We start from the raw sequence: 24107 nt of genomic DNA on the forward strand, positions 1-24107 counted from the left end.
TGAACCTAGTTTAAAGCCTTCCTCACTAGGTTAGCCAGCCTGCTTGCAAAGATGCTCTTCCCTCTCTTCGTGAGGTGGAGCCCGTCTCTGCCTAGCAATCCTTCTTCTTGGAAGACCATCCCATTGTCAAAGAATCCAAACCCTTCTCTCCGACACCATCTGCGTAGCCATTCGTTGATTTCCACTATTCGACAGTCTCTACCCTGGCCTTTTCCTGCCACAGGGAGGATAGACGAGAACACCACTTGCGCCTCAAACTCCTTTATCCTTCTTCCCAGAGCCACGTAGTCTGCAGTGATATGCTCAAGGTCATTCTTGGCAGTATCATTGGTGCCCACATGGAGAAGCAGGAAGGGGTAGCGATCCGAGGGTTTGATGAGTCTCGGCAGTCTCTCCGTCACATCGTGAATCCTAGCCCCTGGCAAGCAGCACACCTCTCGGTTTTCCCAGTCAGGGCGGCAGATAGATGACTCAGTCCCCCTGAGGAGAGAGTCCCCGACCACTACCACCCTCCTCCTCCTCCTCTTGGGAGTAGTGGTTGTGGAACCCCCATCCCTAGGACAGTGCATCTCATGTCTTCCAATCAGTGGAGTCTCCTTCTGCTCTGTTCCCTCAGATGTATCATCCATTCCACTCTCTGCACTAGTACCTGCGGAGAGATCATGAAAACGGTTGCTCACCTGTATCTGTGTTACTGGTACATGGACATTTCTGGTACTCTTTCCTCTTCTGGAAGTCACATGCCACCAATTATCCTCACTGGCCTTCTGTCCCCGCTGCGTAGCCTGCTCTGAATCTTCAGAACATTGTGGCCGCTGAAGCTGATCCTGACGTCTATCCAGGAAATCCTCATTTTCTTTTATGGAATGCAGGGTTGATATCTGTTTCTCCAGACCTTGAATCTTCTCTTCCAATATGGAGATCAGCTTGCACTTTGTACAGACAAAGTCACTTCTATCCTGTGGAAGGAAGACAAACATGGCGCATCCTGTGCAGGTCACAACAGCGGATCGCTCAGCATCCATAGTCTCTTCCTTCTAAGAGCTTCTTTACCTGTGGCAGAAGCTACTCAGGGACACCTGCAAGAGGGGGGCCTCGGTAGGCTTTCTCCAGGCGAACTCCCAGGAAAACTCCTTCTGTTTGCCTCTCTGCTCCATATGGAGTTAAAGGCTCTGTAGGTAGAGCTTGTGGTTTAAATACAACATTTGCTCATTTACCTCTTTCCCCAGTTGGTCTCCATCTCCTGCAACAGCCAGTTCTTTTCTTTCAGAAAATCCCACAACTCTACTTTCCTTAGATGTCTGCAAGTGGAGGCTGTTTGTGGCTGGGTGGCCCTTTTACCTGCAAACTTGCATGGTGGGTTCAGATTATATGGGGCCCCAACCAGATTGCAGGGCTCCACACACCTCTCCCACAGGCTCCAACCCAGCAAATGATCTTGGACATTTTATAAGCAATTATCATGGTTATTAAATGTGCATTGGCCTTTCTCCCTCCAATTCTTGCCTTCCCATTTCCATTGCCCATCTTAGAGCCCTAAAGCCCTATCTTCCTCCACCACCACCCCTTCTCACAGAAAGGCCCTTCCTTCTCTTCCTCCATTGCCCCAGAGTCCTAATGGCCCTTCCTCCTCCACCGCCATCCCCATGAGCCATGGGGAGCCTTTACCACAGAGCAGATATTTAATTCTTTCGATCCAGGGAGCAATAGGGTATTCTGTTGCTGCTCTGATATTCAGTGCTCATGGCATGAGGGTTGGACACATAGGTATGAGCAGCCCAGTTACTTTAATGGCCATTGTCATCATGGGACAGGATAGGAGAGTGAGGTGACATTGACAGTCTGTGGCTGAAGATTCCTGCTCCACTGGAGGCAGCTGACAGCAGCAGTCTTCCCTGAGTATTCCTGTGCGTCAGAGCCTGATGGCATTTTATATATGGTTTGATTCCTCTTGCAATGCCTAATGTAAGTCTATTTTATTTTCATTCAGACGCTATCCAGATTGCCAGTGCATCAATTTTGGATCCTGGTTTATACTCTGCATCCCCATCACTATTATCATTATGTTGCTCTCCTGGGTCTGGCTCCAGTGGCTTTTCCTTGGTTTCAAGTGAGTAAATGTTAAAAGCAAATAGTAAAATGACAGGTTGATAATGCATGAGATATTCTATACAGATCAAAAAGAACATCATGTCTATATCTAATGCGTACACTGTAGAAGGGTGACAATTTATTGTCCTTTCATTGTCAAATAGCACAAATGAGTTCTCTGGAAGTACTGGGAATTCACACTATCAGTTGTTATGGCTTCTCTGGACTGTCCAACTGGACACCATGGGAAAACTTATTCAAGGATCCATTTTGTAAAATATGTTGTACATTTCTATAGAATATATATACATCATTAGTAGAGAGTATCTAAGAGAAGAATTCAGATTTTACAGTTTGTGGTTCAAAACTTGATGTTATTGAAATAACAAGTATCAGAGGGGTAGCTATGTTAGTCTGGATCTGTAAAAAGCGACAAAGAGTCCTGTAGCACCTTATAGACTTAACAGAAGTATTGGAGCATAAGTTTTCATGGGTGAATACCCACTTGTCAGATGCATGTGGTGGAAATTTCCAGAGGCAGGTATAAATATGCAGGCAAGAATCAGTCTAGAGATAATGAGGTTAGCTCAGTCAGGGAGGATGAGGTCCTCTTCTAGTAGTTGAGGTGTGAACACCAAGGGAGGAGAAACTGCTTTCGTACCTGCTAGAAGAGGGCCTCATCCTCTCTGATTGAACTAACCCTGTTATCTCTAGACTGATTCTTGCCTGCATATTTATACCTGCCTCTGGAAATTTCCACCACGTGTCTGACAAAGTGGGTATTCACCCATGAAAGCTTATGCTCCAATACATCTGTTAGTCTATAAGGTGCCACAGGACTCTTTGTCACCTTTTTATTGAAGTAACAGTAGTTTCCTGGCTGATTTCAATGAGGCCAGCATTTAATCCTATGTTTGAACAATGTTTAGCTAACAAACTTGATGAGCAGACTGACCTATTATATTTATAGAAAAATACAATGTTTCCTGTTCACAGATATTCCTGTGTGTGTTTTTTGGGTGGGTTTGCTTCACCCCTGAGTTTTGTGCTTCAAGTTTTTTGATAGAATGACAGTTCTTTGGGCCCAATTCTCCATTGCCTTGAACTCTGGATATTTATTTACAGCTGTATGAAGTAGGTGCTCAAAAGTATGAAAAATGGAGTCAGGGTAATTTAGAGTGAAACACTTCCCACATAGCATTTGCTTTCCACACGTATAAAAGGCTGCTTAAGGTGAAGACAGTGGAAAATTAGGCCCTCTATATTTAATCTTAAATAGAAGCATCTTAAATTTCCTTCTCACTCCACTGATAGTTTGAAACATTAACATTTCATTTTTCTAGGCCATTTTGACAGTGTTCTTATTAATGCTGTGGAGTGGCTCACTTCAAGAGTGTGGACTGAAAGCCAAAATTGCTAATCTTGTCCCCTGCAAAAGATGCTACAGAACACTCTGATTAATGTGCTGGCTAGTTACACAGTAAAAACTTTCCCAATAGAAAAGAAGGCAATGTATTAACAGGAGAGAGTCTGATTCAGTGAAGACATAGATGACTTCCCTTAATTAGATGGATATGTTGTGTGCTTCATTTGTTCCTTTGTGAAAGCACCCCCCTTCATGGGCAAACAAGCCAATTTGACCTTTGAGGCCTTTATTCTTTCTGACAGAAATACTATGATGAATAATACTGCACAGGCATAATGATGATTGTCTAAAACATGAACTTCCAATGTTCGGACATGAGGTGGCTCTTAGCTATAGATATTTATTGGTAGACACACCAGTACTCCAGTCTTATGTGCCTGTGGTTGTTATTAATATCATTGTTTTGATGGCAGAGCCTAGAGCCCTACTTGTGCTGGATTCTGCATAAGCACTTAGCTAGACATAGTGCCTGCCTTAAGTAGTTTACAATGTAAGTAGAGTAACAAAGAGTGGGATGGGACAGAGAGAGACAGAAGTAAAGTGACTTGCCTAAGAATACATCTTGGCCCACTGGCAGGGCTGGGTATTGTTATATTTGGACCCAGCAGAGAAGGAGATAGAGGCATAGGCACAAAGAGATTTGACTGAACCAAAGATCTCTATTCTGCTGGATTTATCCTTCAGGCTGCAAAACAGAAACGAACATGAAAGTGAGGCTTTGCATTGGGGAAGGTAGAGTGCTCAAACATTTAAAGGGGCAAAACATCACATTCTTCCAACCTACTATAAAAACTTTCCAAACACACATACATTATCGTTTACATGGCTAAAAATAAACACTATATAACTTAACTAAGAATTGTGGGTGGACTATAGCAGACTCTTAAAATGCAAGGGATTATTCTGCGCTGGAATAGCAACTCACTAACTAAACAATTTAACTGGTTTTTGTACGCTCTTGGAACAATGTGGTGATGGTGGTCCAGCAGAGTTCTGAATATCAGGTACAGTCACTGGTAAGGAATCAACTGCATCTAGTATGGAATCAACTGCATTGAGTACCACATTTTTTCCCAACAAGTCATCGAAATTAAGAGTTGCAGGAGAAGGAGGTTCAATTAGAGGAACAGATAGACTTACTGGAACATCCCTGGACTGTGGTACTCATCAAGACTGAAACTGGTCCATGTTATTTCCATAAAATACCACTGGATAGTTCTACCATGAACAAAACAGGTCCTGTCCATTTTAGAAGTTCTACAACTGTAGCTGCAATTCTACACTAAGTCCCCAGCTTGAAAAGAATGATGACAAGTCTCATATGATTGATCAATTTGCATAGTTTGGGATTTGGCTACACATGAAGAAACTTCAGGACGTAGCAGGTTCCAACAGGTATGCAAATACTGCTTCAGGAAAAGAGGTGCAGGTGACTCCTGGAGGATTCCTGGAGAGAAGCCAGAAATTGTCCAATTTTTGCTGATGACTCAAAATAGATTTGTTAGCTTTTAAGGCATGCCTAAGTGTTTACATAAAGCAGTCTGCTAGTCGATTTGTAGTAGGATAATATGGAACAGAGCATATGTGCTTTCATTTGAAGCTAGGAACCTGTGAAATTCTTCAGAACAGAATTGAGGTCCAATATCACTCACCAACTGTACCAGTAAACCAAACGTGCTAAACAAAGTACAAATATGTCCAATGGTCTTAGTGACTGTTGTAGAAGTCATTCTGAAAACTTCTGGCCATTTTGAACATGTAATCTTCTAAAGGTCCAGCAAAGTCCACATGAATATGTATCCAAGGAGTCTGAGGCCACGACCAAGGCTGTAGATGAGATGGGTCAGGATCATGCTGAATTTGCTGACACATAGTACAGCACTTTACATTCCTCTCAATAGCTTTGTCAGTCCCCAGCCACCAGACATGACTCCAGGCTATGGTCTTCATCCGTACAATGCCAAAATCACCTTCATGAAGAGCTTCCAAAATCTGACCCTGAAGTGATTTTGGAATATTCACTCACATTCCCCATAAGATGCAACTATGATTCACAGATAATTCCTATTGATGTGATATAAATTGTGTATGTTGATCCAGTGCCTTACCATGTAGTACCATTCCCTTTGTAAGCAAAAACACATTCTCCTTAGCAGTTCATTTGTGGATGTCTGTGCTAATGATGAGTAACCTATTGCTCAAATTGAGAAAAATACTTAATCTGAAGTTCCTTTGGGTTGATGGGAGCTTGGGCATGGCAGGAGTGACAGCTTATTGGCATTGCAGTGCTGAGTCTCTTTACAGAATTGAATAGCATAGGAGTGAGCTGAAAGATGTAATGCCCCTCATTGCATATGAGCAGCAGCTAATGATGGGATTCCATGTTTCCGTCCAAAAAATTGAAAGTAATGGGTGATGATCCATCAGCAAGGTAAAATATATATCATATTGATAGTTATGGAACTTCTCAATTCTGAAAATAATGCTAAGAGCTTCTTGCTCTGGTTGCGCATAGTTCTCAGGAGTAGTAAGTGTTCATGATGCAAGGGCAGCTGGTTTCTTCATGCCATTAGGAAAAATGTGGGAAAGAACTGCACCCACACCACATGGTGAAGTATCAAAAGCCAATTGCAATAGTAGTGAAGTATCAAAATGCATAAGAACTTCAGCGGATGTCAACAGTTTCTTTGCTTCCTTAAATGCACACTCACACCCTTTAGTCCATTTCCGTTTTTTCTTTGCGTCTGACAATTCATGTAAAGATGCCAATACTGTTGCCAGATTAGGCAGAAATTCACCATAGTACTTAAGCAGTCCTAAGAATGAATATAACTGTGAAATGTTCTCTGTTGATGATGCCTGAAGATGGTGCTCTTTTTCTGGCAATTTCCTTAAGCCCATGGCACCAATTACATGTCCAAGGTATTCAACTGAAGGTTTGAAAAACTCACATTTGTCTCAACATAATCTTAGTCCATAGTCTTCCAAATGTTAAAGGCATCCAAATTTCGAAGATGATCCTCGTGATCCTTTCCTGTAACATGGATGTCATCCAAATAGCACTGAACTCCATTCAGTCCCTTCAGAATCTCATCCATGGCTTTCTGGAACAGAGGAGGTTCCAATGTGATACTAAAAGGCAACCAGTTGCAATAAGTAAGTCTTTTTGTGTGTTGATTTTGAGATATTTGTGAGATGCTGGATCAATCTCTGAGCAAATCCAATTTACTGCAACACTCTTCACCACTAAGAATAGAAAACAAATCTTCAGTAAGAGGATACTGGTCTGTATGTAAAACTGGACTCAGCATCACTTTGAGATCTCCACAAATTTGGACTGAGTCTTCCTTCTTGAACACTGGTACAAGAGATGTAGCCCACTCTGTTTGAAACCAATAACAAGACTCCAGTGTTCACTAAACAGTCCAAATCAGCTTCTACCAGAGGCTTCAGAGCATAAGACATAACTCTGGGGTTGCAATATTATGGTTGGCTGTCAGACTTAACAGTGAGCTTCACTGACATGTTGCTTGGTCCAAAGATTTTGAAACAGAGCTTGAAGTGTCTGTCCAGTATTTTGAAGTGCTTTCGTGATCACCTTGATCTCGGTTCAATTCACCTTGAGCATTTCAAGCCAAGATCTGCTAAATAATGATGGATACTTTTGTTTTACCCTTGTATGTGATTGAACAACAGATAGTCCATCTAGTTGAACTTTTACCTGGAGTATCCCTTTTAAGACTAACATTTCTCTGGTATCCCCTTTAGGACTAACATTTCAAAACCATGGAGGTTCCTTTGTGTGGTACTTGTGACAAAGTCTGGAGATAGGTGGATGCAGAAATCTATGACACAGCAGCTCCCCAGTATTAAGCTGAATTCTTGTAGGAACTCCTTCAGTCAAGGGTGTGACCTAGATCCCATCTGTGACTCCATCTTCTGATAACACATGCAGTGCTAGGTCTTGATCAGCATCACTATAGCTCTTGTCTTTTTCCTCATTATGAATTCCCAACTTCCATCTTTTCTTAGGTTCAGTTGTCACAGATGTCTTTTATGTATGTTTACTCTATTACTGGTTGTTGAACTGTGCAACATCATGCTGATGTGTCCTTTCTTCTGCAAATGACCTGGTGTGCCCAGCAGTCCTTTTCAGCAGGCACAGCTTGTGCAAACTGCCACATGGAAATTCCTTATGTTTCTGTGGTCCTCTGTCTTGCAGATTCACAAGATGAACTTTTCAGTGCACACTAAATTGCAGAGAATCCTTCTCTGTGGTTTCCATTGCAACTGCTACATCAACTGCTAAGGGGAAGGGAGAGCTCAGTGGTTTGAGCATTAGCCTGCTAAACCCACGGTTGTGAGTTCAATCCCTGAGGGGGCCACTTAGGGATCTGGGGCAAAAATCAGTACTTGGTCCTGCTAGTGAAGGCAGGGGGCTGGACTCAATGACCTTTCAAGGTCCCTTCCAGTTGTAGGAGATGGGTATACCTCCAATTATAGAACTGAATGTAACCTCTGTTTCAGTGAGTAACTTCATTCCAATGTGGTCATTGTGTAACCCAGAGACTAACTGGTCATGCAGGGTGTAACTTAATGTTTCTCTGCTCTGACAACTTCCTGAGAGTAGCAACAAACTCTCCACCTCCCTGATGTCACTCATGAAACCACTATCAACGGGATAGGAGAAAAATATGCTGCAGTAATTGCAGCATACATGGCAGTTCCGGGCATAGTTGGAGACATAACAGTCCATATGCCTTCAGACCCATCACAGTCAGTAAGGTTGAAATTCTTTGACCATCTGTAATGGTGTTGCAGGTTACAAATTGCTCAGAATGTATGAAGTATACTACCCAACATTGCCCATAAAAGATGCCATTTTACTGCTCTCCTGTTGAACTTTGCACCTCCTGGACATTGCTTCCACAGGGAAATTCTTTCTATTCCTTTTTTTTTTTTTAAATTGTACACTATCTGCTCTGGCTCACCCACTGCTGGCTGCCTGCTTACATTGCAAAATTCAGAATTCTTCCTTTTGGCTGCATTTGGGCTCCCTCTGCTGGCTACCGATCCTGTAGTGCAGCCTACAGGTTGTTTGCCTGCCTGCTTGCACCTGGTCAACAAAGATGGCTGCTTGCTTCTACTTCACTGTCTTGTTTGAACAGCTCCAACAGCAGAAACCTCTTCCTTTGATCTGCTTCTAATTGCCTACTTCCCCCTATGTAGCGAACTGGTTCCCAGAAGCAAAAACAGCAGTCTGTCACCCTGTGCCTCCAGGTGAACTTTGTCCCCTTTTCACGTTATTATCTGCTTACTCTTTCTTTTTGTTGTTCAGGTAATGGGAGCACTGAACACTCATGGGATATAAATCCTGCCTTGCCAATGTTATATTTCTGGACCCAGCAAAGAAGGAGAGAGTCGCAAAGACAGAGGGAACTGATAGAAAGACAACTGTCTGCGTGCTTGCAAAACTGAAACTAACACAAAAGTGAGGTTTTGCACGGCAGAGGGCTCAAATATTTAAAGGGACAGGACATCAGAGGAATAGATCCCAAGGCTTTTCATTTCCTAGTCCTATGCCTTCAGCCACTAGACCATGCTGCATCTTTAAAGAACCCAGGGATCTAGGTTGCCTCCTCTACCTTAATGACAAGCCTGAGTTTTGGGCTATATTTTGCTGCTGCCTCTGCCAAGCTCCCATTCACTTGTGTAGACTCCAGCCTGCTCAGGTTACTCCAAATCAGTACTGTAAAGTTCAGAGTGTGCACAATTAAATAGGAGATAATGAGCACTGGCTGGTAGAACTGAAATCTTAGCCTAGTAAATTGGTACAATTAGCTGGAAAGGTTGGGATCTGTGACTATCCTGTAAGAGTAACACTCCATTATTGTTGACTTACATTCCAGTTTCAAAGAAATGTTCCGATGTGGCAAGGAAAAAACAGCCAGAGAACAGGCCTCTGCGCAGGTGATTAAAGAGGAGTACACAAAGCTTGGACCAATAAGGTAAAACAGACTGCAAAACATCAGGCCATTTCAAAACAAGCACAGATTTAAATGTAAGGAAACCAGACACTAACAAATTGTGCTTTTGCTCCAGCTACCCAGAAATCATTACCATTGTCCTGTTCATTTTAATGGCCCTCTTGTGGTTTACCAGAGAACCTGGATTCATCCCTGGATGGTCTTCTCTTTTTCTTCAGTAAGTAAAACAGCTGAAATACCAACAATGACTATACTGTATTTAATTGTTTGCATTTTCTCCTAGATTTAAAGTGAACTTTAGTACTTGTGAAAGATTGTAGACTGACAGCACTGAAAATCTTTGTTTATCTACAATATGGGAACAGCACGGGCAGCAATATTTCTTTGTACAATATTGAAAATGTAGTAGTACTAAAATGTACTAATTTTACAGAACAAATTCAAGGACATGGTGGACATTTGACATGCTTCAGTCTAATTTTAGACATGCCCAATGAGTGAGAATGAGTAAAGGGGTGGATGGGGGTGGAGATTATGTAGTTATATGAGAAATGAGATTAGTTATGAGTGGGCACATCTTGGTGATTCTTTTCAGTATGTAAAAATGTGCTTTGTTTACATTAACTTGCTGCTTATCAGCAATGCAGAGAAATGGGGTTTTAGGGTGGATTCGAATGAAGAGAGGGGTTGTGGTTTGGTGAATAACCAATGAGATGACCAAACCAAACAAATACAGCAAGCTTCTCCATACTGTTCCCACCCTCTCCAGTGTGCCTCCAATTGAACCTGGAGGAAATACCTCCAGGAGGAAAAGGTATTTCAGTTTCCATGTCCTTTCAGTCCTTATCCTCTCTGCTGAAACTCCAGACAGTGGTGCCAGATGTGATGTAGACAACCACCTACTAGGAATTCAATTGAAAGCACCACTTTGTTTCAGTCAAAACAGAAAACAAACATCTTGAACCATCATGACTGGTGTGTTACCTAAATGGAATAACCACATAATCACATGTACATAACCTGTGCCTCTTTCCACCTTCCCCTTCCTTTTTGCCTGTATGCTGTGTTGTTTTAACCATGTCAATCCCAGGATATTAGAGAGTCAAGGTTGGTGGGGTAAATCTTTTACTGGACCAACTTCTGTTGGTGAGAGAGACAAGCTTTCAAGCTTACACAGCGTTCTTCTTCAGCTATGAGAAACTAACTCAGGGAAGGTCTACACTTAAAATACTGCAACTGCACCGCTGTAGCACTTAAGTGAAGTCTTTCCTGTTGACATAATTAATCCACCTCCCTGAGAGGTGGCAGCTATGTCAATGGTATGTCTTCTATCGTCACAGCACTGTCTACACAGAGGGAATCATGTATAATTATGTCACTATAATACAGTATAATTACGTCACTCTGGCGTATAAATTTTTCACACTCTAAGCGACATAGTTATAACGATATAGGTCTGTAATGTAGACCTGGCCACAGAATGTCACAGCTGAAAACAAGGTGGAACAAATTGTTTAGCACCTGTAGTTAACACATATTTCAAGCGACCATTCAAGGTGAAGTGGCTTGTTAACACCTCTCCCGTTGGGGAGGGGGCTATTTATGACTTATTACAACAATCTATAATCCACTAACAACTCCCCTGAGCTGCTTTGCCCTCCCCACTGTTCCTTTTCTCCCTCTGACTGGAGGGGTGTTAACCACCTTGTTTTTCTTTTTGCTGGTTATGTTTTCCATTTAGATTCTAAGGTGTTTGGGGCAAGGAGCCGTCCTTTTGGAGTTTTTCTGTGAAGCAACTAGCACACTCGAGTGTGTCATAAAATAATAAATATCAGTAACTTCATGCAGACCATAATTCAGCCACCAAATAGTGCATCTTTTGGTTATTTCTGGGCTTGGAAGAATCCATCTGGTAGCCTACATTAAAATGTCCTATAACTCTTTATCACCCATTTCTCTGATGCCCTCCATCCACTCCTCCCTGTCCTACCTCACTCTTACATTGACTCCATAGTTTCCACACACAACTCTATCTTCTCATCCATTCTCAGCTTTTTTTGCACTTCTCTCAAACAGCTGTATTTATCCCACACATGCCCAGGCTTGGCTCACTCCTTGCATCTTCTTTCTCTGCTGCTGCTTGTGTTCCCCTGAATGACTCTTGAGAAAATCCAGAGACTAGCTATGCATGATTCCCCCACACAAATGCATCCTCTGCTTTCAAATCCCTCCTCAACCTCCAATATCTGACTGACCTCTTCAAAAAAAAAAATCAATGTGAGCCAGTGTGAAACAATCCCCCTCTTTCTGCCCCATTTCCCACAGCCTGTCATTTTCTCCTCCTTTAGCATGATCTCTGGTTCTAAAGTGTCCAACCTCCTCTCATTTGCATGTCCTTCAATCCTATTCTGTCTCCTGACCTCCTCAGCTCCTCCTTTTCCATTGCCCTTCATCTCACTCTCTCAAAAAACCTTTCTTGACCCCACTTGCTTATTCGGGTACCACCCCATCTTCCTTTCTCTTCTAAATTTCTTGGGCACCTCATCAATAACTCAACTCCATTCTTACCCTTCTTGGTCTATCTGCAGCCTTTGACATGTTGAACACTTGTTATACTGAAAACTCTCCTCCCCAAGCTCACGATTCTCTCACCTCTTCTGGTTCTCTTCCTACCTCCCTAACCAATTCTTCTGCATATCCTCTTGTAGCTCCTCCTCCTCCTCCTCCTCTTCCACTCTCCAGCTGTTTGTTATTGTTCCCCCAGGGGCCTGTCCTATCTTGTCTCTATATATAGCCTCTCCTTGGGCAACCTCATTCACTCTGCTAGCTTTAAGTATTATCTATAATGATGCCCAGATCTATATCTCTATCTCAGCTGGGATAGTAAGTTCTCTCCTTACTATATATCAATACACACACAGACACACACACACACAGAGTTGCCTGGCTTCCCAAAACTTACACAGGGAGGGTGTTGTAAGGAATAATTAGTTAATGGTTGTAGCTCTTTGAAAAAGTAAAGTGTTAAGTAGAGTTATTTTGTGACACTCAAAGAAAGATAATCAGTTTATAATAATCAGTATAATGCATCTTGTAGTTTTAAAATTGTTTTTTTATCTTTTAAACATATTTCTCCAAACAATAGCAAAAAGTCAAAAAAAAAATCTACCCCCACAGCAACAATAGAAGAGCTTCTGATCTTGCTCTTGCATGAAGCCACATCTTTTTAAAGAAGATTTTAAAGTGCTGAGCTAATCAAGCAATCAGCCAATCAAGCAATCAAGCTGACTTGAACATGCCTACCTGCTTTAAAATAGCATTTAATGTTCAGAGAGCACCACTTAATGACCTATCCCGATACTAACAAAGCAATTGTAAACAGCTTTTTAAAGGTGCATACACTGATATGTTCCTATATTATCTTCTCTGTTTATTGTTTATCAAACCATCTTGATCTTAAAAAGAGAGGAGTGGAGTGTAGCTATACTATTCACAGGTACTGCACAAGTGTGTTACTTGTGGATGTCCTTTAATGTTTTCATTTGAAATAGACTGCAAACATGTCTCATTTCACATTAGGCTAAATCATGTTGTATTGTATGATAGCTGACCTAACCTGTTGAAATACAAAGCCTGTACTGCTTTACAATGAAAGCATAAGAAACAACACGTCCTGCAATTCAGTATGCTTCTTATTATAATTAATTGATTGTATAATAATTTCCATAAAAATGAGCAGTTATATTCTTATTCTTACAGTCCTCCTTAGGTTGATCAGAAATACAGTTTTGCATATTGCAGTTTCAGAAGGGAGTTAAGAATTTGTTCAGGGAGTTGAATTACTTTCATTTTAATATAATAATGTACTGTGGACTGCGTGCAAGGATGACATATATTGATTATATTTTTTTTATTCAATTCTAATACTAGGTCATCTACATGCACTTCTGGAAGGTGTTCAGATACACAGTGATGAATGTGGGACAAGAACCTGAATAGAATCATTCACATTAGGTTGCCACTGGGTCTATTTCCCAGGATTGCTTCAATTCAGCCCATTGTGAGATTTCCTTACAGGACCTTACCTACCTGATATATGGGGCAATTATTTTTATAGCACCTCATGCTGATACATATTTTGTATCCATGTATCATAAGTCAGGCAAATAGGTGCTTAAAATCATATATTTCAATACACAGTGGTCTTTGGAAAACTACAGTTAGAGAAACACCCATGCCCATCATGTCAAACAGCAGTGACAGCTGCTAATTTTTAATTCCAGCTCAGGTATTGTTCTCCTTTTGAATCCATTTCTGTGTATGCAGTATTGTCCCAAGAGCAGATTTTCCAGGAATAATGGAATTGCATCAGAAAATCTAATTCTGTAACCTCACTATTGTTCACAGATGTGTCTGCTGCCTAGACATAGTAGTTGCAGGCATTATATCATTACAAGCCAAATCCTACAGTCCAGTACAACTCCCAGTGAGTTCATACCAGAGTACAGAATAGGATCCTCCTATAAATGTCTGCTTGGAATATCAATGCTTTGAATTGACAAACGTACACATTTAATATATTTTGCATATTTTAAGAACAGAGGTTTTTATGGAATGAAGTTTTATGGTTAAAGTAATGAAGAGGGCTACAAATAAGTTCAGTTCTTCTAGGAACTGATGAAGCGGGAAGGTTGAGCAATATTGTCACATGAGTATTGTACATGCAGCCATAAGGGTATTGCAGTAGCAGTGGCATTCATGTGTCCCACATATTATTTATAAAAATGATAGCCTGCAAAAACAAATCTTTTCCATGGTAGCAGACAACAGAACAAAAATATTTTTAAGGCACACTCCCAGCATTTATGGACCATTCCTCTTTTTACATCCTTAAGAAGCTAGCTAGTAGTGTTCCTTTCACATGAGAGTTTGTGGGACAAAATTAGTTTTAGAAGAACTATGAGGTGGTTTCAGTGCAATATTCATATTAAAATATCTTTGAGTTTCACTCAGCATTGTTAATAGATTTAGGATACCCTAGGTTGCCCTGTTGGATTATACAATGTTATAAAGTGTAACAAAGTGTGATGGTTTATTCCAAGGAAATAGCTAACATAATATAAAACCTAAGGGTCAAATTATTCCTGGAACATATAAACCAGGATAGGACCAAAAATATGTGGAAATGTGGCATGATGCTGGAAGGAAAAATACTCTGTATCAATCAAAAAATAAGGAGATCCCAAGGGCCCTTTGCAAATAAATAAATAAATACTGACAAGACATTGGCTCGGATCCGTCTTGCTCAAGCAAAATTCTCGTTCTACTTAACGGGAGTTTTGGCTGAGTAAGAAGTGCAGAACTGGACACAATGGACTAGATCCTTGCCTATGCCTGAGAAGCACACAGCATAAATTGTGTGAGTATTTGTGTGTTAAGGTGGCATAAAGCTCACCTTTTCATTCCTCTGATCCTGGGCCTGCTCTGTGCTAAGCTGATCCCCAGTAGTAAACAGAGCAGCGGAAGGGCTACTCTAATTTGCACCACTTTCAAACAGTTCCAAGGAGCTGTAAATGCACCCAGAGACCAGTGCAGCATAGGGGCACCCCAGACTCTGTGGTTATGCCTCCTATGGTGGCAGCAGAGAGAGGTTGCCATAAAAGGCTCCATGTCATCTCTAGATCATGAGAGGATCCCTCTTTGGGCAGGAATGATCTTCCTGGGACCAGTTACCTTGGCTCTATTGCTAGATTCTACCACTGCGAGAAGTGCAACGCAACTATATTACACCCAAGAATCTGGCCTTTTTTATTTATTTATTTATTATTATTATTTTGTGAAAATGGGAACCATATAACTGCAGATTTATAAACTTGATAGAATGTGACAAATTACTGTGCAGTCACACACAGACCAAAAGTTTTAGTATTTATAATATTCTTCTTGTATGCTGTTTCTACAGAATATTATTTTTCCTGGAGCTGTATATCCTTTATTCTTTATTTACTAAAAATACATTTAATCTCTCCTTAGATACCCAGGCTTTGCTACAGATTCAACAGCTGCCTTATTAATTGGCCTCCTCTTCTTCATTATTCCAGCAAAAACTTTGTCTAGGACTTCAAATGGAGAGAACAGTTGGGTATATTTTTATTGGACCTTTGTTAGACCAAGGATTGTAGTGACCTTATGTGAATATAATTCAGTGTTTGGTCTAGGAACTCTATCAGGTATTTAAGCCCAACAGGTACACTAGATTTTGTTAAATAAAAGGAAAAGTGGATAGGCGATGGAGATTGTTAGAAAAACCTGATAGAAATCGAAAAATGTTCATGATATCAATTCAAATAGTTTTTGTTCCCATTTAAACATCTCCCTGCAGTGCTAGAAACCAGAACACAAGAGCATTGAGTTAGTGCATGAGATCTAGGGCTCATCTTCACTATCGGGCTAATTCAACCTAAATTACGCGACTCCATCTACAACCTAAATTACGTGACTCTGGTCGATTTCCCTTACTCTTCTTGGGGAGCTGGAATACCAGAGTTGACTGGCGAGCACTCTGATGTCGATTTAGCATGTCTTCACTAGACCCACTAAATTGACACCCATTGCATCAATTGCAGTAGTGTCGATCACCCTGATAGTGAAGACAAGCCTTCAGAAAGCAAAACTGACCTATGATGAGAAAGTGATACTGAGCTTCATTTCAGTGTCCAAACTGAGTGAAGACCAAATAGAACAAATTAAAAATAGCTGGATAAGTGGCGAGAAGTATATTTGATTGTTAAAAAATTCTTTGGGACATATTTTGTTCAGTTTCACTCATGTAAATCCAAATTAACTCGAAGTCCATGTAACACTGAATGTTACTTTATATATTATTGTTGCTATGGTACATAAACTAGCTCATGTGTTCAAAAAATGGGTTCACTGATATATACATATATGGGTCGGATTCTCATTTACAGAGCCGGCGCTTCCATTAGGCGACCCTAGGCGGTCGCCTAGGGCGCCAGGATTTGGGGGGCGGCATTTTGTGCGCTTACCATGGGGCACATGGGAGCTTCCGGTTCTGCTTCCGTCGTGCCACCGGAGAAGGACCTTCTGTCGACGTGCCGCGGAAAACAGTGGCAGGCAATTGAGCAGCTCAATGACTGCCGCTGTTGCCTGCGGCATTTCAGCGGAGGGTCCTTCTTTGGCGGCACGATGGGAGTGGAACCAGAAGCTCCCACACGCTCTGTGGAGAGCGCACAAAATGTCGCCCCCCCGAATTCTGCCTAGGGCGCCAGAAACTCTGGCACCGCTCCTGCTCATTTACAATAGGTGGCTTTAAATAGCTTTGGCCATGGAAAGAGGTTTTGAAAAGGGCATAAATGGAAAGGGGCCTTGAAATTTATACTTGCTTTAAGGTCTCCTTACAGTGGTAGAGTTGTGTAAAGTGTCTATAGCATAAATGAGAATCAGAATTGTGTATATATACATTTTTCTAGGTAACAAGTGTGGGATTTTTTGTGGGGGTGTTACTGGTTTGCGGGTTTTTTTCTTTCCTCACTAAGGGGCTAATTCTGCCACCATCACAATGAGTAGTACCTTAGCAGGAAATTAATTCCTTGCCAAGGAAATCAAGTGGTAGTACTTGCAGAGTAAGAACAGAATCAGTGTAAGGCCAGCAGAAGTTCACTCTAAGTAGGCACGTGATCCAAAGCCCATTGAATTGAGTGGAAACCTTTCCATTGATTTCAGTGGGCTTTGGATCAGACACTAGGGTTTGTTTCTTAACAAAATATTTTCAGCTCTTATTTACATTAACTTTAGGAAAATATAAAATGGTGAATGAGTCTATTTTCATTCCATTCTCCTGTCTTAGAAAGTAATTTACCCAGCTTAGAATATGACCTGAGCTGGAATTCTGTATGTACTCAAAACTCCTCCTGAAATCAGTGAATTTTTTAGAGGAACAAGGAATACAAGATCAGATCCTAAATGTGTCTCAGTGAAGCCCAGAATTTACACTGCAAACTATTTAAGTAGAGTAGCCATCTTGCTGCATTAGGCCCATCAATATCTATCTTTCATAAGGGGGCAGCTTCTCAGCTGGTGTGAAGTATCATGGCTCCACTGAAGTCAATGGTGTAATGACAATTCAGAGCTGCAAAGGGTCTTCCCCAGGAAGTTCAAGATGATGAGAAGAAAAGCCTTCTTAATTTGATTATAAAGATTTGCCTTTACATGTTTCACTTGCATATCTGGAGAGAAGTTATATCGAGATGTCTTTTTAAAACTTTTTTTTTTCCCCTAGCTATTTTTGATTACACTCCTCTGATTACTTGGAAGGAATTTCAGTCATGCATGCCCTGGGAGATAACGATTCTTGTTGGTGGAGGTTTTGCACTGGCAGAGGGCTGTGAGGTAATGCAATTTCTACAAGATTCTGAACAATTAACATGACCTGTGCTGAGAAAAACACAGCCTACTGGCATATTCAAGGTTATTCTGTCATTTTACAAGTGTGTCTTGCTAACAATTAAACCTGGAACACTGAAATGCAGAGAAGATTCAAGAATATTCATATTGGGCACTAAAAAAAACAGATCCAAGCCTCAATTAACAGACTTCATAAATTATATGCCTGAAGCTAGCAGCATCTAAGTCTTTGTGCACAGAAGTTTGACATAAAGACTTATTTGCTGAATTTCACTGTATATAAATGACTCCCAGTTAATCCAAATCCTTTGTTATCTGAACAGTTTATATTTTTCTGTTGTTGAAAAAAAAAATCTAAAGTCAAGCAATGAACTGGAGAAAAAATACAAATATTTTGGTCAGTGAAGTCATTTCAAAATCTTTTAATCCTGTCGCAGTTTGTATTACTTGTTATTATTACTGTGGTAGCTGTTAGGGATCCATAGATGGATTTAGAATTCCATTGTACTAGAAACTATACAAACAAATAACATGACTCCAGAAAGCAGATTTGAATTTTGGTCTCCCACATCCTAAGTTTGGCAAGAAACTGTGATTGAGACAGATTGTGGAGCTATGTGGATGTTAGGATAAACGTCTAGGATGAGAGAGCCTCAAGTTCAAGTCCTATTCCACTGGTTAGTTAATTAATTATACGCAGTAGAACAGCTTCAACCAGAGAAATTGACAGGTACCCATCCCAGTGGCTAAGGCAATCTTCTTATAGCATAGGCTAGAGCTGAGTTTAAATCTCTTCTCAACATCAGGTAGTGAGGAGAACTGAGCCTGGCTGCATGCCCCAACTACTAGGCTAAAAGTTATGAGAGCTCTGACTCCAGCCCAAAAAATTTAAAGGTTTCTCAGTTTAAACTATCCAGTGAAAACAAATTCGCAGATAGTGTTAGGTTGCCCAAAACTGCATTTTTCAGTGAATAAACGGTCTGCCAAAAAAATTCTTCCAGCTTTATTCTGCCTGGGTTGAGCTCCCATGTAGAACACCACTGTTTTATCCCATAACTAAGGTGAGCAAGATTTGGCCCTAAAGGTTATCTAGTAACATAAGAACATAAGAACGGCCATACTGGGTCGGACCAAAGGTCCGTCTAACCCAGTATCCTGTCTTCTGAGAGCGGCCAATGCCAGGTGCCCTAGAGGGAATGAACAGAACAGGTAATCATCAAGTGATCCATCCCCTGTCACCCATTCCCAGCTTCTAGCAAACAGAGGCTAGGGAAACCATCCCTGCCCATCCTGGCTAATAGCCATTGATTGACCTATCCTCCATGAATTTATCTAGTTCTTTTTTGAGCAGACTTAAAACATTTGAGGTTAGAGTCATGGAGTCATAGACTTTAAGGTCAGAAGGGACCATTATGATCATCTAGTCTGACCTGCACAACGCAGGCCAGAGAATCTCACCCACCCACTCCCGCAACAAACCCCTAACCTATGTCTGAGCCATTGAAGTCCTCAAATCATGGTTTGAAGACTTCAAGATGCAGAGAATCCTCCAGCAAGTGACCTGTGCCCCACGTTGCAGAGGAAAGCAAAAAACTCCAAGAGCCTTTGCCAATCTGCCCTTGAGGAAAATTCCTTCCCGACCCCAAATATGGCTATCAGCTAAACCCTGGGCATGTGGACAAAACTCACCAGCCAGACACCCAAGAAAGAATTCTCTGTAGTAACTCAGATCCCACCCCATCTACTATCCCATCACAGACCATTGGGCATATTTACCGCTAATAGTCAAAAATCAATTAATTGCCAAAATTAGGCTATCCCATCATACCATCCCCTCCATAAACTTATCAAACTTAGTCTTGAAGCCAGATATGTCTTTTGCCCCCACTGCTCGCCTTGGAAGGCTGTTCCAGAACTTCACTTCTCTGATAGTTAGAAACCTTTGTCTAATTTCAAGTCGAATCTTCTTGATGGCCAGTTTATATCCATTTGTTCTTGTGTCCACATTGGTACTGAGCTTAAATAATTCCTCTCCCTCCCTGGTATTTATCCCTCTGATATATTTATAGAGAGCCATCATATCTCCCTTCAGCCTTCTTTTGGTTAGGCTAAACAAGCCAAGCTCTTTGAGTCTCCTTTCATAAAACAGGTTTTCCATTCCTTAGATCATCCTAGTAGCCCTTCTCTGTACCTGTTCCAGGTTGTCTCTGTAAACATCTGTAAGTTATAAACATTGCAGTATAGTTTGTCCACTTGGCTTAGGAGAAGAAATGCAATGTCTGGATATGAGAACACTGCAATAAAACACATGGTAGGATGAAGTATATTTTATGATCTGTGTTATCTCTAACTATACAAATATGCCACATATTAATAAGTGAATAAACTTCATCAATACTATGTTGTTTAAATTTTTCATTCAATAATTGTATAATCCTATTCCTTATTCAGGTTTCAAAACTATCAGCTTGGATAGGAAGCAAATTAACCCCTCTGGGATCATTACCGATGTGGTTGATTATCCTAATATCATCTCTGATTGTCACCTCAGTAACAGAAGTGGCCAGCAATCCAGCTACCATCACTATATTCTTGCCTATACTATCACCTTTGGTGAGTACTCTATCTAGGTCTGTTTTAACCTTCGTGTTCTTTGCTCTATCCAAGAAAAATACACTATATAATTGTAATGCGTCTATAAACTCACACACACACACCGAGCAGCTGCCAATCGTGGAGGCAGGCACCCACAGCTGCAACCAGTAGAGAAAACAAAACCTGCTATAAAGGGGAGAGTACAGGGCCAGAAGGGGAGGTAGAAAGCCCTGGGATAGCAAAGGGGTGACAGTCCTGTTCCAGGCTGCCTTCAAGAAAAAGTAAGAAGATTGCAAGTCCTAAAATTGAAGGACTGATAGACCTAATTGAAGGTGAGGGTCCAGGAACTGACCTGACTGAGAAGCAAAGTAAGATGGTTCAGTCAGGAGAAGCTGAGACCCCTCAAGAGACCACCCCAAGAGACCATGACAATAATATATAATGGACTCTCAAAGCATGGGTGCCATCAGCTTAAAAACCAAGCTGGTCAAAGAAATAGTTTAAAACAAACAAAAAACATGATTTTTAAAAAAAAAATTCTAATTTTGATGGAATTTTGAATGCTTTGAAAATCAAAAAATCCCCAACAAGCTCTAATCTTGTTTTTTAAAATGGAAGTGTTTCCAAGAAAATTTCTGACAGAGGGTTTTATCAAAATTGAATTTTTTTTGAGAAAACATTTTGTTGAGAAATCACAAATCAAAATCTTTGACAAGCTCAATCTGAAAAATAGTAGTAAGCCAACTGAGAGTTGCTGAATATGTATTTCCCACTTTCTCAATCGCTTCTCCATCTCTCCCTGTCCTCCCGATCAAATACTGGGGCAATGGCATAAAGTTCATCCTCTCCTTCCTTTTACCATCTGCACCCTCTGTGTTCTCTACCCTCCCACTCTTCTTCCTCCTTTGTAACCTACTATGTTCAGCTCCCCATCTTCTCGTCTTGCCTGGCTCCTATATAATTATCTTCTTCTCCCACTGCTCCAGTCACATTACTTAACTTCCTGAATCCCTTTGCTAACTTCCTGTTTTTTACCACATCCAAATTCAATCTCACCCCCTCTCTTTTAAAGCTCTTTCTTGAACTGTTGCACTGTATCTCTTAGAATGTAAACACTCTGATGCAGGGGCCCTTGCTTTATTCTGTGGTTAATAAAACACTCTGTACTTACTATGCTAATGTTTATTAACTATAATTGCAATAAGTATTATAATGTAATCAAGCTGCAATTATAATATTTTGTTATAATATAAACAAATTTATAAACTTTTCAAAAGGTTGTTTCTTTGTATTTGAACAAGTTATTCAGTTCATTCATGTGCTTGTATTATTGTAGCAAGTAATAATTTGTAGGTATGTGTCCCTGGAAATCTGTTATTTCTCATTATCTTTACCATCTGGCAGGCTGAAGCTATTCATGTGAACCCACTTTATATTTTGATACCGACTACACTGTGTACTTCGTTTGCGTTCCTACTTCCCGTAGCAAATCCACCCAATGCCATTGTATTTTCATATGGTCATTTGAAAGTTATTGACATGGTGAGTTATTAACAGAAATACCATAACATCCAGTGCTGCTTTCTGATAATCACACTAATGCTGATGTCTGATTTTGCCATTTTGGAAATTTTCTTCAGAATTGCTTAGTTTTTCTGATACCAACTTTTGATTTTTGTTATTACTCTAGGTGAAAGCTGGCTTGGGTGTTAATATCATCGGAGTTGCTGTAGTTATGCTTGCTGTCACAACATGGGCAGTGCCCCTGTTTGATCTTCAAACATATCCAAGTTGGGCACCAGATCTTTCCACTATGAATAACACAGGGCCGTAAAAACTGGCAAGGTTTTTGTGGGTTTTTTTACTATTACTTGGTGAGTTAGTAGAAATGCAAAATACACTACAATAACGATAGTGATCCATGTTACTTTGAAGTCCATATTTCCCAGTCCCAGGGATTGATGATCTGCTGATCCTAATCAGGAATAATGTTATCCAAATATGGGCTTTGCAAACACCATGAAGCTTGAATGTGTTTCTTAGCCAGGTCGTCTTATTCAGATTTTACTTGTATATGTTGTTGAGTACCATCTGTGAATGTGCACATTCTTTATGAATGACAATTTGGCCCTGTTCTTAGGGTCATAAAATAACAGGAGCTATCTATTTTAACATTTTAAATGTTGTAGGAACATTTGCTGCTGGTCTGTAGAACACACTGTATTTTTGGTTGTTGGGGGTGTTTTGGGTTTTTTTTCAAGTCATAAAATTTTAGATGATGATGATGATGATGATTACAAATGAAAGGTCAGGCTGGGGATTGTCTGAACAATCCATTCACTGCTCTGTCCATAAATCTGATCTTGTAGGAAAAGTACAATCGGTGGAGAGCTGCCTGGGTATTTATACTCCCGCTTTTCTGTCAACGTTTCTCTGGCCATCCCCTTACTATCTGCAGGGAAAATCATTTAGACCCCAGTTCAGGAAAGCAATTAAGCATTTATTTAATTCTATCCCTAGCCAGGACTGTACTTAAGCCAGAGGTTCTCACAACAAATTTTTTGGTGGTCTCAGAGTGCAGCCACCAACTCTTGCTGGTGGCCGCACTGATACTTTTTCCTAAAATACTTAATTAACTTTAGGAAAAACAAATAAATATGCATGTATACACATCCAGATCATTGTAATTTATTCATGTAGGATTTTTTTTTTGCAGACTCAATACAAATAATGCTGTGAAAAGTCATATTTGTATGTTTGTTAATATCACTTTTCACAGGAAGTCCTTGCACGGTAAGTCCTGAATGGAGGGGTTGAGGGTGAGGCAGCAGAGGCCAGGGGCGATGGATGGGGGGCTCCACGACCACGTGGTCAGAGATGCGGGTCAGCACCTGGGGCTAGGGGTCGGTGCCCTGGCCCAGCACCCACTGGAGCCCAGGGTCATTCCCCCAGTTGTGTGGCCAGGGCTGGGAATCGGCGCCCAGGGCTGGGGATCAGCACCCACTGCCATGTAGCTGGGGGTTGGCACCTGGACCAGCACCTTATGCTGTGCAACTGGGCTGAGGGTCAGCACCCAGGGTCAGAGCCTGGGGTCCATGCCTGCTGCTGCACAGATGGGGCTAGTAATCAGTGTCCTGAGCCAGCACCTACTGGCGACAGCTGCTGTGCAACTGGGACTGGAGGTCGACATCCAGGGCCAGCATATACCGGACCCTGGGGTTGGTGTCCGCTGCTGCATGACTGGGGCTGGGGATCTGCACCCAGGGCTGGTGTCTGGGGCTGGGGATCGGTGCCCATGGCCAGAACCTGCCGGAACCCAGGGTCGACATCCAGGAGCAGTGCCCGGGGTCAGCAGCCAGGGCTGGGAGTCAGAGCATGTGGCCAGGGTTTGACTGCCAACAGGTTTGGGGCTGACACTTGGGGTCTGCACCTGCTGTCGCACGGCCAGAGCGAAGGGTCAGCATCCAGAGCTAGCACTCGCCAGAGCCCAAGACCAGCACTGGGGATCTGCACCCAGGACGGGCAGCTGCTGGAGCTCAGGGTCAGTGCCTGGGGCCAGCCCCCAGGGTAGGGTAGGGGGT

At 41.5% G+C, this 24107-nt stretch overlaps 1 protein-coding gene across 1 annotated transcript in view; it reads left to right on the forward strand.

Annotated features, from left to right (window-relative positions):
• The window catches only part of SLC13A1 (solute carrier family 13 member 1), a 51809-nt gene extending 28653 nt beyond the window's left edge, over positions 1-23156 (forward strand). Inside the window, exons 8-15 of the mRNA XM_045032784.1 lie at positions 1991-2110; positions 9427-9525; positions 9620-9721; positions 15538-15641; positions 17807-17916; positions 20383-20544; positions 21931-22068; positions 22217-23156. Coding sequence (XP_044888719.1) covers positions 1991-2110; positions 9427-9525; positions 9620-9721; positions 15538-15641; positions 17807-17916; positions 20383-20544; positions 21931-22068; positions 22217-22360 — 979 coding nt within the window. The 3' untranslated portion in view covers positions 22361-23156. The remainder of the gene's footprint in view (positions 1-1990; positions 2111-9426; positions 9526-9619; positions 9722-15537; positions 15642-17806; positions 17917-20382; positions 20545-21930; positions 22069-22216) is intronic.
• Positions 23157-24107: the final 951 nt, after the last annotated feature.

Source organism: Mauremys mutica, chromosome 1 (genome assembly GCF_020497125.1).
Source record: "Mauremys mutica isolate MM-2020 ecotype Southern chromosome 1, ASM2049712v1, whole genome shotgun sequence".
Lineage (NCBI taxonomy): Eukaryota > Metazoa > Chordata > Testudines > Geoemydidae > Mauremys > Mauremys mutica.